Source organism: Lissotriton vulgaris, chromosome 6 (assembly GCF_964263255.1).
Source record: "Lissotriton vulgaris chromosome 6, aLisVul1.2, whole genome shotgun sequence".
Lineage (NCBI taxonomy): Eukaryota > Metazoa > Chordata > Amphibia > Caudata > Salamandridae > Lissotriton > Lissotriton vulgaris.
This window is the reverse complement of record NC_141694.1, coordinates 1,152,605,012-1,152,622,285: the sequence shown is the minus strand read 5'-3', so window position 1 is coordinate 1,152,622,285 and position 17,274 is coordinate 1,152,605,012. Positions and strand designations below refer to the sequence as shown.

The following is a 17,274-nucleotide window of genomic DNA, read 5'->3' as shown; positions in this document are numbered from 1 at the left end:
CTTGTAGCTGGTCTTAACCATTTATAAGCAACTGTTTTAAGATGAAAAAATAGAATCTTCGGATTTTCTCCTGGTCGGCTTCTTTCTTTTCTGAAGCGAACCCTGTACGCTTCTGCATCAAGACCGAGGTGGTCTAATATAACCTCCTTGATGTCCTGATAGGGAGTGTTTCCATTTCGATTTGCTACTTGGTAGACAGAGAGAGACCCGATTGTTACACCGTTCCTCCATCCCGCCTTCCTATCCAATCCACAACATGTCTCCGTACTTCGGTTAGCTACGCTCCTCCTGGAGCATGACAGGTCGTATTGTGGTATCTATCTCAGTCGGTTGCCGTCGGGATTCCAGGAACTTCCTTTTTTGCTGGCGGGAACTCCCTCTGCCTCTCCGGTGTTCGAACACACGGACTTCTGGGTTTCCTGGTTCATGAGTACTGGGAACTCTGTGATGTCATCAAGGAGCGAAGTCCGTGTTCTGATGCTCCCCAGTTAAAGGGACCCTCCTGGTTATTCTCGTACGTGTCTTGAAGCGGTGGGGACGGTGAACTCCACTCATCCTGCGGGGAAAGAACAAGAGGGGAAAAAAAAGGGTTTGTGATTCCCCAGTCCAGTTTATTGTTACATTCCTCGTTCATTGTCCTCACCCGGTCACAACTGGTTGAGTGGAATTTCCATGCTCACCTTTCGTCCTGGAGTTGCTCAGCTACACATGACACAAGCTGATGCTTGTGCGGACAAGAAAAATAAACTTGAAAACCGCACCAGTGCAGCAGCAACACAATCTTAAAGGCTCCAATTACTGCTCCATGCATTTACCACCACTTGATGTATACAAGGGGCTGGCAGCACTTGCCACAACAGCGTCATGACCAGCATGCTGAGCTAGAGGCTAATCAGAAAGCGGCTTGCACATCACTGCCCACATGGGGAGGGTTCAGCTACATCTTTAGCGTGTCTTGCACACCTCACTTTGACCAAATAGGCTGCTCGACTTTCTGTGGCTGGCCTTCGCCCCACGCTTGTAGAATATTTATTAGCACTCTGCACTGATCTGCTCCCAAAAATAAGTACTGTCTGGTCTACACTAGGCTAGCCTTCGAACAAGAGATATTCGTTACCTATTCCCATTTAGCTGACTGTTGACCTGCTGCCCAACACGTAGGCCTTTGTCATGCTTCCCTTTCCCTTTATTCTTTGCCCTAGACACTTCCCTTTGTGAGAAGAAATCTCTTACAGACCAACCGCCGCCTCTTAGGTTTTCTATATTGCGGCCTCTGAACATATTCACCTGCTTTTACATCTTACAAATGGGAACTCAGATATAACATAACATTCCCTAGCACAATGCTATTGAGAGATCATGCTTTCTCTTAAGACCTAAATATGCTATGACGGTCTGACATGAGCTGACCACAGGGTGGGTTTCTTCATATCTTTCCACTATTGTATACAGAAGTATACCATTAAACTGGAAACAACATTTGATCTGGCCAAGAAAATGCTGGAGTTCAAACAACTAATATGAGAAGGCATTCAGTGGTTGGCAGCACTTAGGCCCTCTTTTAGATTTAGTTGAATCACACTGAATTACAGTTTCAGGTTTTACATGTTTACAACAGTTCATAGGTTTACAAATGGGTCCTATCCAGTTTAGTGTAGCATTTAGTGCCTGCCTTGTGCATTTGTCGAAAATGCAGAAAAACATTTTTCAGATTTTTTTTCCCTTTACTGAGGTTTTCATTAACTGTTATCTTTTGAAAATTATGAATTCCTATGAAAAGTTATTTATACAAATTTGAGCGAATTGGCTATGTTTTGGCTAAAGGTTACTCAAAATTATCTGTGTCACATGAAATTACTTGGCAATTATCTTCAGTGAAAATTTCACCCTAGGCGTATACTCCATGTAAAACAGTAATGCAAAATACCTGTAGGATATTGACTCTAGCAGAAAATGTCTCTTGACTGCAGATTCTTCATTACCCGCAGGACAGTTTCTGCTCCAACCAGTCTCCTACACATAAACATTTAAAAGATTACATAATGCCAAATGAGTGATTGTGCAGGGCACAAGTACTCATTTTTAGAAGCTGGAACTTCTTTTCAATCATTAGACTTTCACCTAGAGCTGAGAAAGAAAACCACAAAAGTAAGAAAGAGAAATACAAGAAAGTCATGACAAAGGTAGCAAACAGGGATGGAAAAGAACCTGCAAGAATGAAAAAAAGACAGGAATTTTAGAGTGGGGAAGGTAAAAGGCATGAAGAGGAATCTAGACTAGCATAAGCAAAGGTAATGCAGTCAACGTGAAAACAATATACATATATTTACAATAACATACACAGATATATATACACACATATACACATAAATTAACAGTCATATGTCGAAAGACAACACAGAATCCTTGGAGACCGAATACTAATGATACTGCGAAAATAAATTTTGAAGAACAAAACCATGGACAGTTCGCAGTTCCCGTTTAAGATAACCCTTATGTCAACACCTTTTGGCCATATATACCTTTAAGCCCTATATCACTATACACTGGTGTTGTCCGACAATTTGTTATCACAGTACCATTAGTATTCAGGCTCCAAGGATTCTGTGTTGTCTTTCGACATATGACTGTTAATTTATGTGTATATGTGTGTATATATATCTGTGTATGTTATTGTTAATATATGTGTATGTGGGTCAGGTGGGCTGTGTAGGTCCATGACACTGCTTTCCCTCCTATGTCTCCCATCAAAAGTCTCTCTTCTAATGGAGCATATTCTGGGAGGCACTCCATATCAATATGTTGCACTCGCCAGGCATGCCTCAGTTGAAGATACGTACATTGTTGTGTCATGTTCGTTTCATATTCCAGCTGGAGGTGCGGGAACGTCACCAACTCGTTATGATATACTATATCCTTGAGCTGGGAGATACCCACCAGATCTCACTTCTGAAAACCTTTCAACTTCAGAAATTCCTTTAAGTCATATTCCCACCCAAATCGGGGTTTCCTTAGTTACCCGGTCTTCCCACTTCATGCGCCTCTCTGCCTTTTTCCATGCCATTATCGCTATTTGTGTGGCCGGTAGCAGTTTTGCAACACCCTTCCCTCCGTAAAGGTAGTGTGTGTATGGTCTGTGCATGAACTGTGTGTGCTCAAGCAAGTATGTTGGATGGTCCCTCTCCCCAAAAGGCCCATTATTAATTACTATCAGGTGAGCCACCAAATAATAAGCCCGTAGGTCCGGCAGGGAAATGCCACCGCTATACTGGTTACATTGCAGCTTCCCCAATGCCACCATGGGGGGCTTCCCACCCCAGAGAAATTTCCTTAGAATGTCGTCAATTTTGCTGAACACCTCTTCTGGTATTGGATGGTAGGTGTTTTGCATGACGTGTAAAACCTTTAGAGGTAGGGAGGCCCATTGGTCTGCATCTGAACGGAATTCCCCCAATACTCTATACAAATTTTGTTCCAGCGCCAGTTGCCTGTCTAATGTAATGTGGCTACCTAAATATTTTATCCCCGTTGTTGCAACCTGTAGTTGGCTGAGATAAATATTATGTTCGACCTCACGTCCTACCGGGTATACACTTGACTTCTCCCAGTCAATTCTATACCCCGCATACCTACCATCATCCTCGCAGCTCTCTATAATATTAGGAAGCGTTATTGCAGGACGTGTGACATACAGCAGTATGTTGTCAGCATACAGCGAAATGCGTTCATCCAGGTCATCCTTATCAGTGACCCGAAAACCGCTTATATGGTCTGATTGTTTTTAAATTGTATTTTTTATTTAAAGCAGTCTGTTTTCATTAAACACAATGGTTCTGCTTTAAAAAGGAGTTCTCCTCTAAAACGTTTCCTAAGAGATGGCAGTGTTGCCCTAGTACACTGCATACTCCCTTAAAAACCTCTTCACTCTTACAAGTGAGTTACTACCCCAACTTAGGGGTTGACTGCTGGTGATTGGTTTGCAACCAGAATTCTGTTTTCAAACCCAGTGATAGATCTTTTGCGATTCAGTATTTAGAACGGATGCCCAAAATTCTCCAATTTCAAATAGTGAATCTTTATCCATTCGCAAACCCATTTTATGTGTCGTAAAACTTTGTTGGCTCCTAAAATGGGTTTTATACATTGGCAGAAATCAGAGGGTTGACAAGGGCACATTTTGTTTCCATCTAACCATTAGTTACATAATAATTGTTGTACCGTACTGATCAGATTGTATGAGAAATCCTCACTGCGGAGATATGTGGAAGGGCCATATATGGTCCCTGTGTGTTTTCTGGGACCACTGTCTTTCTATGATTAGAAGGGTGAGGTCCACCCTCGAACCACAGGGTAGGTCCCTCTTATCATTAGAAAGAAGGTGGTTGCAGAAAACACATGAGTCGCTGTTATCCTGGCCACTCAGAATCCTTGGTAGGTAGTATATAACCTGATTCAGAGTGACTATTTAATGCCCCGGAACCATATATGGGCAAAAACATGCTGAACAAAGATGGGGGTATATTTGCCTAAACCCTAGTCCTCTTTTAACTCTATCCCAGTAGCAAATTGAATAAAGTTTATCTGGTCTCTTGGAGATAGTTTTACTCATCACTACTTTTTTTGCATTTTTTCACTTCTTTGCACTCTGTCCCTCTATTACTAAATCAAACTGCTCATCCTTGAAGAACACCTCAGCTCCTCTCCTGGGGCGTTGTAGCCCACACAATGGACCTTGCAATCCAGGTGTGAGAAGGGAACCTAATGTTGAAGTATGTCACCTTTACAATGAGTTGGGCTCTTGTCCGGGAAGTTCCAACACGCACTACTGATTACACATGACACAACTTGGATGCATAAAACCTACTTGTCCTATTTAATTTTAAATCCAGGTGTACATGTTGTGAGTTTCTTGAAGATTAGGGATTAGTACGCTTCTGGCTTAGCCTATTCCAATAGATCCTCTGTGTTGATTTAATTTACCATGAAGCCAACCACCATTATGCTGCTGCCCAAGCAGGGCAATTTACATTGCTCATCATGCCTGCCAATCTCTCTACTAAATGTTGACACCAAGATTCTAACTACTCTATTAGTGAACCGACTGGCTCCATATATGCAGGGCCTTTTGTACCCTGATCAGCAGGCTTTTTCTTAGAAAGGGGTTGTTGTGACAACACCAAATGCCTGTGCCACCTTTTGGATAAAAGCCAGAGCACCTTGGTCCCTGAGGTTTTGTCGGTGGACACCGAGAAAGCATTTGACCGTGTACACTGGTCTTACCTGCCCTCAGTGCTACAAAATGTGGGTCTTGGTGAGCGGTTCAGACGCTGGGTTTGGTGTAGCTATAGAAGTCCCAGGGCGACTGTGTGGAATAATTGTTTAACATCTTGCCCCTTTGACTTTGTCCATGGCACTTAGCAAGATTGCTCCTTGTCTCCATTACTTTTCTACCTAGTATGGAGCCCTGTGCAGAGTGTATTCCTAGAAACCCCCACAATAACGGGCATTACCATGAGAGGGAGGGACCATAAGCTTGCTCTCAACACAGACGACGTTATGAAAGCTCTGACACATTCACTCAAGTCCTAGCCCTGTCACATGAAGTAACTGGAGGCGTTTGGGCAAGGTTCCGGGTTTAATTCAATCTCCAGAAATCACATATCCTCAATTTAACAGTCCTGGCAGCTGACAAACTCGTCCATAAATGCCTTTTCCTTTTCTCATGGGCCAAGTAGGGAGGAGTGTACCTAGGTCTCCAAACCCACTCCAGACTGCAGAGAGCAATTATGGCACCCTTTTTTGGGAGCTAGATCCGAGCTACAAGCTTGGAAATTCTACACATACTCATGGTTAGGGCGCCTTGCAGCTGTCAAGATGGCTGCTGGCTAAAAGGCTGTATGTTATGCAACCGTTTTCCCTGCAACCCCACCTCAAGATTTGAACAAATTACACATACACAATCTTATAGAAGGTTACATCTGGGCAAGTAAGAATGCATGTATAGCCAAAAAGCAGGCATAACTATCCCTGGCAGAGGGTGGCCTCAGGGTTCCCCATCTTACACATTTGTATCATGCTGCACGGCTTCAGTACATAGTAGAACGAACCAGGCATCCTCAGAGAAGCACAGTTGTTTCCTTGACCAGCCGGTCACTGGCATCTATATTTGGAAGGTGCCTTGGCTACCCAAACAGCACAAACCACCTGGGGCGTACATAGCACCCGTTTTTAGAGCTACAACGGGGACCTGTGACAGGGAACAGCTTCCAAAAAGTTGTCCCCTCGCATTTCCCCACAAACGCCGATCATAGAAAAACAAGATTTTCATCCAGCTACATACAATGGCAGCAAACCAACAGCAAACAAATAGGTGACTTTTTTAATCATGCAGGGCTGTTAGGCTTTCACCAGATCCAACACCATTATGATATCCCTGTAACTGACTATCTGCCATTGGGTCACTCAACCCTCCATCCGCCCCTTGTTACCGTTTGAGAAATGGTTTCTAACTAAGCATGGGCGAATTTTGCGAATCTGGCGTTCGCGAATTTTGCGAATTTGCGAACTCGCAATCCGCAAAATCCACGAATTCTCGCGAATTTGCGGATTTTTTTTGTGTTTGCAAGGATTTCTGCCAGTTCGCAAGGATTTCTGACAGTTCGCGAGGGTTTTGTAACAGTGCGCAATTGCGAACTTACATGTCGGCTCGCAACGGTCACGATTATGTTGTTTCTACGTCTGGTTCATCATCACAGGTTCCCAGCACCCTCTGTTTCACCCTGCCACCCTCTGTTTCACCCATGCCACCCTCTGGTACATCAATGCCACCCTCTAGTTCATCATCACTGTAGATTATGGGGGGAAAAAGCAAGCACGCCTGCCTGCTTCAACTGACATGAATTAATTTGGGGATGATTTATTACTGTATCACTGTTTTAAAATTCCAGTCTGGCACCTGCTTCCTTATCTGTAATTTGCTTTCTGTTGCAGTGCAATTTTTTCTTCCAGGACCTTTGTGGCCTACTTGTAGCTATTCTATGAGCCTGCTGTGAGGGTCAGAGCAGGGTCATACAATTGTTGCAACTAGCAACTGAACTCTGGAGGGGCCCTTGTCAGGAAGCACTACAGGGAACGGTTACTAATGATGAGTTTGAACTTTTGAACTTGCTTTCACTTTTGCAAAACTCGTTTTTCTGCAGAACAGCATTACAGCAACTGTAATGCCCCACCAAGCTTATATGAGAAAGTTGCTTTCTAATCCAAAAGTTATCCAAAGAAAATCAAAAGGCCTCAAATCCAAAAAAGTGCAGGCAAATGTCAACCTGAGGAGTTATTCTGATAAAAATCATCTTTTTCAGAAGGTCTATGCTGCTTGCTAGTAGATTTCTTGTGCAGAATTGCAATTTTTGTAATTTCGTGAATGCGAGATTGTTGCTGCCCGCCGCACCTACATGTTCGCAATTGCGAACTTACACCGCAAAGAAAAAAAAATCCGCTGCGTGCGAATTTGCGGATTTTCGGTAAATTCGTGAGCGTTCGCGGATTGCGAATTTACCGAAAATCCGCAAAATCCGCGAGCGTAACGGATTTTCCGCCCATGCTTATTTCTTACTACATATACAAATAAGCACATCTATACTTTTCACACTGCTTCGCAGCCGCCCGTCAAATCCACGGCACAGCTGCACTGGGAAACAGAGCGTGAGCACTCTTTTGCCTCTAAAGAATGGTCAGAAATTCGAAAGCGGACCCATTTCTCTGTGTCTAGTGCCTGAAGCAAGGAAACACTCCTTAAAATCGTTCCTTATTGACACTATACTCCTGCTCGAATAGCTTAGTGGTAGAGGAACAGGTTGTGCACTGCTGGAAAGGTTGCAGACAAGTGGGGACATTGACCCATCTTCTATGGCAGTGCCCAAAGCTCCGGCACTACTGGTCTGAAGTCATTGCCGCAATTGACCAAATGTACGGCACTCAACTCCCAAGAGTCCCGAGTTTTAATCTTCTGGGTCTCCCGAATGCCCTGACCTCCTGAAATCCTCGCAGGGGCGAGCCATCACTTTGGCCAGGGCACAAGTCCTAAAAAAAGAAGTATGGGGACGCTGTCACCGGAAGTGACGTCACAGCAGAAAGTGACATCACGAAAGGTGGCTTGCACCATCGGGCTCATTGCCTCCCCTCGCTCACCCCTTAGAAGCGATTGCATCTGAGAAGCCAGCGCGTGTGCAGCGTGCTGTGAGCTCCGATCACGCCCCAGAGAGGCCAAAGAGTGAAAGTGAAGTCCAGCTGTTTGGCAGGGGGGACGCGTCCACCCGGTAAAAATAAGTGGGGGGACGCCGTCCACCCGCGTGGTACCCCGACTCGAGCCCTGACTTTGGCTGTATGTGCTGCTTAACAAGCTTTGCTGACATGCTGGGGCACTGCCAAAAAACCCACTCATTTAGTCTAACATTACAAAATATGGGATCTTCTAGGTATGGAAAAGGTGACGGCTTCGGTAGGGCACAAAATGCCCCAATTTGACGAGACATGGGAACTCTGCCTGAGGTTCCTGTTGCAGGAATTCCTAGAATGAATGTGCCATTCATACCTACGAATACTTCACCTCATACCCACAGACCAGGTCGAACACTGACCCTACCCTCCGTAGCTGCTATTGCTTTCCCTTCCAGTCTATAGACCAGGTGACTCAATTGGCCCACACATCGAAGGACATTCTTACAACTAGATAGGTTGCCTACCCTTCCTTCCATCTCTGATACACCACTCTGTCTGCATATCTTTCTTTTATTCCTTATCTTTCATCACCTAATGTTCCTCACCGGCCAGTGGATGTAAGTGAGATGTCTTTGTATTGTTCTTCTCCAGTATTAAAAGCAAAACATTATTTAAACCTAAAAAAGTGAAGATAAATAGTGACACTGTGAATTGGTTAGAAGTGTACCCAAGGACATAGATCGTTCTTTCTGAGACCTATGACTAGGGCTAAAAACAATCTATGCATTTTCTGATCTATTACAATTGGCTAGTTGTTTTTGGGAACGTGATCTCACCTGGCTCCATTCCGATGTGTTGTCCAGCCTTCTTAGATATTTTGGCACCAAACACCCAGCGTTTTTAGGTCGAGTTTGCTTGAACCTATTACTGCTAACCCAGAAAATTCCTTTCCTAACAGGGGGATTCGGCGGTTTTTGGACAGTGCACGAGAGTCACGTGACTCCTCGTGGACGAGCATGCCCAAGCCTTCCCACTGCCAGCAGCATTTCTCCACGGCCGCCAGGCCACAGCAAAGGCTTCCCCAGCACTGCCCCACCCATCAATCACCCTCCCACGCTGCTTCATACCCTCATCGCCGCTCTCCCCGCTCCGCCGCCTCCCCTGCCCGCCGTGTCGCATTTCTCCTCCCCCCCCCACAGCAATGCCCTCGGTCTTGTTAGTTCATATTGCCAATTTGCATTTCACGGCCATTTGAACAATGGAGCAGTCTGGCTGACTGTGTTCGATCACCTTAACTGTCCGTCTCCTGATCTTCTCCTTGATGCTTTCTCCGGGTTTCAGATTCCCCATGGACTCCCGATCGCCCAAAGACATCTCCCCCCCTCAACACACACAGCTACAGCTGTCTGTCTGTTTTGTTGTATTTCGCGGCAGGCATTTCGTTTACTTATTTCTTTTGTGTTCTCTCAACACAAGAACCAAGCATTCTGTCAAAAAGACTGTGCGTGAGCTAAACCTTTGAAAACGACTTTGCGCACAATCTCAACCAGCATTAGCATTACCCGAAGGTCTGGGATTTTAATGTGGTGCACTCTACACTCAACCCAGGCACATCCCCCACTGCACTCGCACTTCTCATGCTGCGCGCGAACACACTCTCTTCCAGCACTCACACAGGCACCTCTGCAGTTACTATAGAAATCTACACCTTTCATACACTAGGCACCGTCTGTACTCACACAAGAAACCTCTGCACTCCTCTTGTTTAATGTGGTCAGGACTCATGTGCTACCCTTAAGTTGAGATGTCCACAGGCAGTTTTACATGCTGTTTAAAGTTTTGAAGATATATATTTTTTTACAAATCTTTATGTATTGCTGGTGCCTTTTTCCAACATGAAAGTAAAATACATCAAACTATCACAACATTCAATGAAATGTAGTGATGAGACTTTGGAGTAAATATATGTTATACTTAGAGTTCTATACATGTTCCCGTAGTGACCCAAGAGATGCCAGCAGCACCTGCAAAGACTGGCCCAAGTACGTCTGGTTCATTGTCATCCATTATATATGTTTCTTTTGTTCACTCTTTATGCTTTATGCAGCTTTCCCTACAACGTGCAGAGAGAGGTCTGTGTGCAACGGGAGGCCTTTGGTCCCGAGGCGGCTGACTGGGTCCAGGCACCTGCTGCAGAAATGAGTGTGCCCTGCTCGCTATGGCTTTTAGTCTTAGAAAGATAGCTCTGCGGGTCTGTGTGCTTACTGGAGAGCGCTGTGTACAGCTTCAAGGGGCCACTCTCTGAGCTCATTTAACGAATCCATGCGCCGTCCTTGGAGAGCTGTGTGTAACCTGCCTGCTTCCAGCTCACTGAGCTATCCCTGGGGCTCCAGTGCCACCTGCCTGCTTCCAGCCCACTGAGATATCCCAGGGGCTCCAGTGCCACCTGCCTGCTTCCAGCTCACTGAGCTATCCCAGGGGCTCCAGTGCCTGCTCCAATGGCAAGCAGATTCCCAGCTGCAGTGCCTTTCTGATGGATCCGTGGCGCTGCACCTGAAAGGCTGACTGGTTTCCACTGGTTCCAGTCCAACTATCCACGTTAAGGCGCCTGTTGCTGAGCTCTGTGTGTTCTGTGTGTCACAGAACCATATCCTGTTACGGACAACTCATACACCGGTGCTTCCAACCGACCTCTGTAGGATTAGGGTTATTGGTGATCCCTAGTGGCAGGAACAGGTTATCCATTCCGGTATTGTTAGACCTCCTACAGCACTCTGTTTCTCGATGTCTGTTTTTTTTCTTCTATCGAGTCCAACCCTGAGTAGCTCTGAATGTATCTATAGCAGCCACATCCAGTGCCTGAAGCGTGCAGTTCCTGCAGTAAGGCACTAGCAGGCAAGCTTCAGTGAAATGGTGTTCTCTGACTCACGGTTCTTAGTTACTTATTGGGCACAGTCCTAAAGATGCCTATGGCCATGCGCTTGCACTGCTGTTTTCGTTGTGGCATCATCTGTGGGCATCTCTATGTATTATGTTCATTCTAGTGATGTGTATTTTTTTTTACTAATATGGTGGTGTCTCTTACTGATTTAGAAGGGAGGATTTCGGCGGGCCAGTTCAGCTTTTATACTTCCAAGGTTGGTTGGTAAGTACTAAAGTACCAGTTAGCTGGTTAATAGCACTGGCCGCGCTAGCTGGTTCCTCTCGCACCTGGCGCTGTGCAAGTGGCCTCCGGTTCCTGGCAGAGGACGGCGCTGGTGGACCCTGGCTGTCGACGGCCTGAGGGGCCCGCTGGGCACTGTGTCGTGCAGTGGGGCGGTCGTGCCGCTTGCCGTCACTGGCACAAGCGGGCCTCTCATTGACTCAGGGGGGCACTGGCTGGTTGAGCTGAGAGCCTACGGTGGTCTGGTCTTTTTACAGACCAACCACAGACCGTGTATGTTGTTGTCAGAGGGGCCGATGGAAGTCGGGTGCCTGCCATGCGGATCCCCAGTTTGTTTGAAGAGGCGACCAGGGTAGGTGGGGGGGTCAAGGACCCGAGTGAGGTGAGGGCTGCTCCAGAGGGCTGCTGGGAATGAGCTAGCGCCTCCCACAGGGCCTGTGTGTGTGTTGGGGGGGGTGCATGCCTGTGTGCACGCTGTTAACCCCCAATTGTGGGCTTAATTGGCACCCTACCAGCATTCTGCACACCCACCATGTAGTTGCCATTCTGCCCCCTGGGTAGATTGACGCAGTACGGTTTTGGGGGAGGTGGAATCAGTACACAGCTGTTTTCAAGTTTGTCTTTATTTTCATTCTCTGACTTCTCTGACTTCAAAGTTACAGGATTTCCTAGTTTTGCTTGTACACCTCCAAGCTCCTACCCTGCATGAGCAGTGCAGGGGCTGCTTGTTTGTCCTTTGCCTCTTTTTTTTCTAAATAATTAGCCACTCCCTGCAGATCTCCTTTGTCTCGACTCTCTCCTTTCAGGTGGAGTGTCTGAGCATCAACGGCCTTCGAGCATTTACTTCCAAGTAAGAGCATCTGTCAGGTCAGAAACTCGTGGCCCTCAGAAAGCCAATTATATTTTCTTGAAGTCATATGTAAGTGTGACAATAAAGGCAGTAAAAAGTCTCTCCTTTGGAGTTATTAGATAAGTGCTGTCTCAAAATTCAGAGTGCATATCCTGATGTAGCCTACTATTGCTGCTCTGAGCCTGTAAACAATTGTCAGTTCTACATCACAATTATTTGGCGATTCACTTTCTTAATTTGTCAACACGTTTTCTTGTGCCTATATTTCAGTACAACGTGATTTCTGTCCATCCGCCTACTTACCTTTTCTTAACTAATAATTCAAATGTGGAACTCTCCTGTGTAAGAAATTACCCAGGTGCCTGGGAAGCCACACTGATGCATATTCAGCACGAGCTCGCTGTGGTAAGGAAGATGGAGTGTAGGAGGGTTTACCCTGGCTTGGCCAGCATCATGACTGTTTGCTCGTAATATTCATTCATTTCCCCGTGGGTTGGGTTACTGCAGCTGTTTAGCCCTATATTTTATCAGACAATCGCATGATAATTAGTCTGTGAAGCGATGCACCCTCCAACTCTGGGGCACCACCACATCACTCTGGGGCACCACCACATCACTCAGAGACACCAGCACATGACTCTGGGACATCACCACATCACTCTGGGACACCACCACATCATCACTCAGCCCAACCACATCATCACTCAGCACCACAACAGCACTGTCCTTGCTTGCTTCCAACAAGCATTGCCATAGCCATTAGAACTCACATTAGGAAAGTGTAAGCTATTGGCTTTGTGAATAACAATGCCAATAATTCATAGATTTCGAAATCCAACACATATTAAAAAAATGTGTCATTTAAAATACCAATAGCTCCCACTTTCCTAATGCGAGATCTATTGCATTGCAAATGCTTGTTCTTTTTGATGTAGGATATTTGTTTGTGTGTCACTGCTACCCAGTTGGTGCAGAAAATCAATGACTGTCCAGGTGAAGTCCTCCAAACTATGTTGTGCATCTGAGATGGTGCGAATCAGAAGAGTGTGAGTAGCTTTGTTCTATTGTCTACTGCTCTTGTGTTCTAGCATGTGTAACTGCACTTTGTGGTGGTCTTGCCCACATATCCAAGGATCCTGGGGCTGTTTAAGATGTGTAGCACTTAGTCTATAGGGCAGTTGGTGAAAGTTCTGTTCCCATGAATATGGCAAGCCTAAGGCAATAGCTTTGGATTGCTTGGTCTGGGGACACATTGATAATTTCCACATTAGCCAGCAACGCATATGGGAATTGTTAAAATGTTAATTGACCAGACACAAGCCAGTAGTGATGGGATGTGTGCATGAAGGAGCCATATTACGTGAATATTGGAATGTAGTAAACATATTAATAAATAATTTTTTGTCTGTCTCTGTTTATGTCCTTTTCCCTTTCCTGGTGAATCTCCATACTCCGTTGTCTTGTTCTGGCCGAGTCCCCGTTCATGACACACTGTGTACCCTGTGCCGTCTCTGTCTCGTTCCATTATTTCTCCTCACTCTAATCTCACGACTTGCTGTACCATAATATGTTTTCCTTCAACCACTCAGTCTCTACGCTGCTCACTCTTGCTTGTCCGCCTGTTATCTCTTCCCTTTTTAATTTGCGTATCTGTTTGATTGCTCCTTGCAATGGTGACCTTCCTTTCCCAAACCTCCTCTTTGCCCTCTCCCTGATTCCACTTCACTCTACCTTCAGAACTGATCCATTTTTCTACTCTCTCTCCCCACTTGGTTTGTCTTCCTGCACAAGTGTTTAATCACCTCAATGTTCTTCATTCCGTTACGCTTACTATCCTCTCTGCTTCATCAGTTCTGCATTTGCTCCCCATCCAAGTCTGTCTCCGCCACACTCTATTTCAGTTCAGTTTAGCCTGTCCTTTCCGCTCTGTGTCTTAACAGTTCCTTCTTCAGAAGGGTTGCAGTGCAAACAGATAGCAGATACTACTGCCTAATTCTGTTGCTGAAACAAAATTAATATTTGATTACATATGCTAATGAATGTAGTACAGCCACACAGTTCTGACACTGGAGTCGTCAAAAGCTTTCATTTATGAGAATAGTGATCAGAACTTTAATTTCCCTTTTTTAGATCTCATAAGATCTTTGTTTCAGAGAAGTTGGCTACCAGTTCAACAAGTGGTGCTCTACATAAGACTGAAATATCAAAATAGTATCAGTGCACTGCACTACAACAGCATTAACTATCATTGCTTTAAATGTTGAAATTATCCCCTACTTATCTGTCATTGTATCATTTATTGTTATCAGTTCTTGAGGTTGTGAACATTTGAATATCCTTTGTATTCCCACAGGTATTGCGCAGAGATGCACAACAATCAAGTATCATTTCTCCCAGCCAATCCGCTTGCGAAACATTCCTTTCAATTTGACAAGGATGATCCAGCAGGATGAGTGGCATTTATTACGTAAGTACCAATAAGACGTGATGTGAACCTCGGTCTCTCCTTTCCTACCACATTATACCAATGAGTCATATGATGTATCTCCAGGACTTTATTTCCAAGTTTGATGTCTTGTACAGTCTTTGTTAGTAGAGTTTACTCCTGCTGAGTGCTTTTTTTAGAATCCTCCGGCATCAATTGAATTCATGTGTGAGAAAGGCAAGATGGCGCCTGCACGGCAGGCGTGTTTGTGAGAGCTCCGTTTGGGCTGACAAGACGTGTTTGAGTTTCAGCGGCGGTGTTCTTGGTGGCTGTTTAGCGAGCGAGTGAGGAAAATCTGTGATGGCTGGTCGCTCGCTGCTCCCCGTTCTAGTTTGAGGCTGTGTGGGGGTGCTTTGAAGTCAGCGGCTACAGCTATAGCATTCCCGGAGTTCGCCTTGGACCACGTAACCCCCGCCCGGCTGGGAGATTCCCGCTGTGCTGGGGCAGGCGGAGAAGCCGCTGCGGTGCCTGGAGAAAGCTTTCGAAAGCCTCGCATCATCACACGCTGGTTTTTGGTGCAGCGTCTGCTCGGCTGCTTGGCTTGGGCTGCAACCGCCGCCCGTTGACTCCTGTCGTGCTGCTGTGCTGGGGCAGAAAATCTTTGAATTATTACACGCTGGTTTCAGTGCAGCGCAGCGGCGGCTCAGCTGACCAGCTGGAAGGCTTCTGGCATGCCAGATTAGACGCACGTGTTGCAGCGGCGCCCTGGGGGAAAAAACTACATGAACTCTCTTGGAGCAGCAGAGACGGAGGACAACAGCTTAAGCAAAACCGTGGAATGCCACAAAACCCAGAGACTTTACAGCAAGATACATCGAAAACTACCAAGTAAGATACCTCAATAATCTCCCTGTAACAACTGTGGGTGTAACAAAAAGGCTTTAAAAAAAAAAAAAAAAAAAGCAGACCTGATTCAGTGGAGTCAAAACGCTATACATACCTGAAAGGGCTAAAGGGAATCTAGGAGGCTTTAGAGGATCCCAGGTTCAGGGAGACTCGACGTGTGGCTGAACAATGGTAGAAGGTGTGGTAAGGAGGCTTTTGGAAACTTTGGAGCCTTGGCTATACATACCACAACTATATAACGCCAGGATATTTTAAAAATGCCCCCAAAAGTTGCACGTGGTGGGAAAACTAGACCTAGTGGCGACAACCAGATTGGGACTCGCGCTGCGCTTGCGGCAAAGACAAGACAAGATAACAGTAATAACGACCCGGACAGCAATCATTTGAGCACCCCAAAAATTCCACAAATGTTCTCTAAGGGAAAAGCACCAACAATCATTAATATTGACCCTCAGAATGATGGAGGAAGCCAGGGAAAAGGCGGTGCATCTTCGATTAATGATCAAGATGAGACATTAGTAGCTGCACTCGAACAATTGATTGTTTCTCCAACAACCCCTCTTGCTATGCCACCCATATGTGCGCCATCCGTGGACACCCACGCTTCATTAGAAACACAAAAAGATGCCGCTCTCAATAGTCACGATGAAAGGGCCATGGAAGAAGACCCACCCCGAGTGGAAGGGATAGAAGTGGAAGGTGATCCCAATCCTACTGGCAGCAAAGATAGCGAATTCTATTCTTTATCTGAACACTCAGAGGGGTCCGACCTGGAAGAGGAGTTTTATGAGGAGTTCGAAAATGTGAGCAAGGAGAATATAGACAAGGATGCTCATGCTAGTGCTACAGAAGAAACGCGTACAATCAGGTCCTGGAGTGAGGAAACTTCAGAAGGAGATCCTACCATTATAGATCAAGAAATAGAGCTGGACCTAGCAGATTCTATTCAACAAACTAGCTCTAGCCCGGGACTGCCCAATCAAATGCCCATTGACATTATATTGAAAGCAATAACGGAGCAACGACTAGAGGCAAAAGCCGAACACCTGAAAACGCATAATGCATGCAAAAAACTGCAGAACACGGTACGACGCTTAGTCAAATCATGTAATGATTTCACAGATAGGATGGCAGAAGCAGAGGGCCGCATATCCACATTAGAGGATCAAGTAACACACATTAAAACCAACCTTGACGATTCTAAAGGTCTAAAGGAAGACGTGAACTCTAAATTGGTTGACTTAGAGAATAGACTTCGTCGTAATAATCTACGTGTTTTGGGAGTTCCAGAAGGAAGCGAGGGCCAAGATGTACGACAATTTGTTGTTGAACTATTCGAAGAAGCCTTTCCAGAAGTTAAAGAGTGGACCTGGTCTTTGGAGATCCAGAGGGCACATCGTTTCCCTTTCCGCAAACAAACTGCACGGAACACCCAGACACGTCAATATCCCCGAGCCATCTTTTTTTAAATTTTTTTTATTTTTGGAAGACCTTTATTGATAGAAAAAGGCAACTACAAGTCAACAAGGAGCCCGAGGGCTCACACATACGGTACATTACAACTTACTGAAAGCATTGAGGATACGTTACAGAAGGACTGAGGTCTAGTTTTAAAAGTTTTCCCTGTAGGATAGACACAAGCAGGTTATCGTAGCACAACAAGTCAATACTGGTGTTGGACAAACAGGATAGACAATCATATAGCGGATGAAA

General features: G+C 45.5%; 1 protein-coding gene across 1 annotated transcript in view; it reads left to right on the top strand.

The window, feature by feature from the left end:
* TMEM178A (transmembrane protein 178A) overlaps positions 1 to 17,274 on the top strand; it is a 429,355-nt gene that overhangs the window by 259,132 nt on the left and 152,949 nt on the right. The window contains exon 2 of the mRNA XM_086927229.1: positions 14,584 to 14,697. Within this exon, the coding sequence (XP_086783355.1) occupies positions 14,584 to 14,697 (114 nt within the window). The remainder of the gene's footprint in view (positions 1 to 14,583; positions 14,698 to 17,274) is intronic.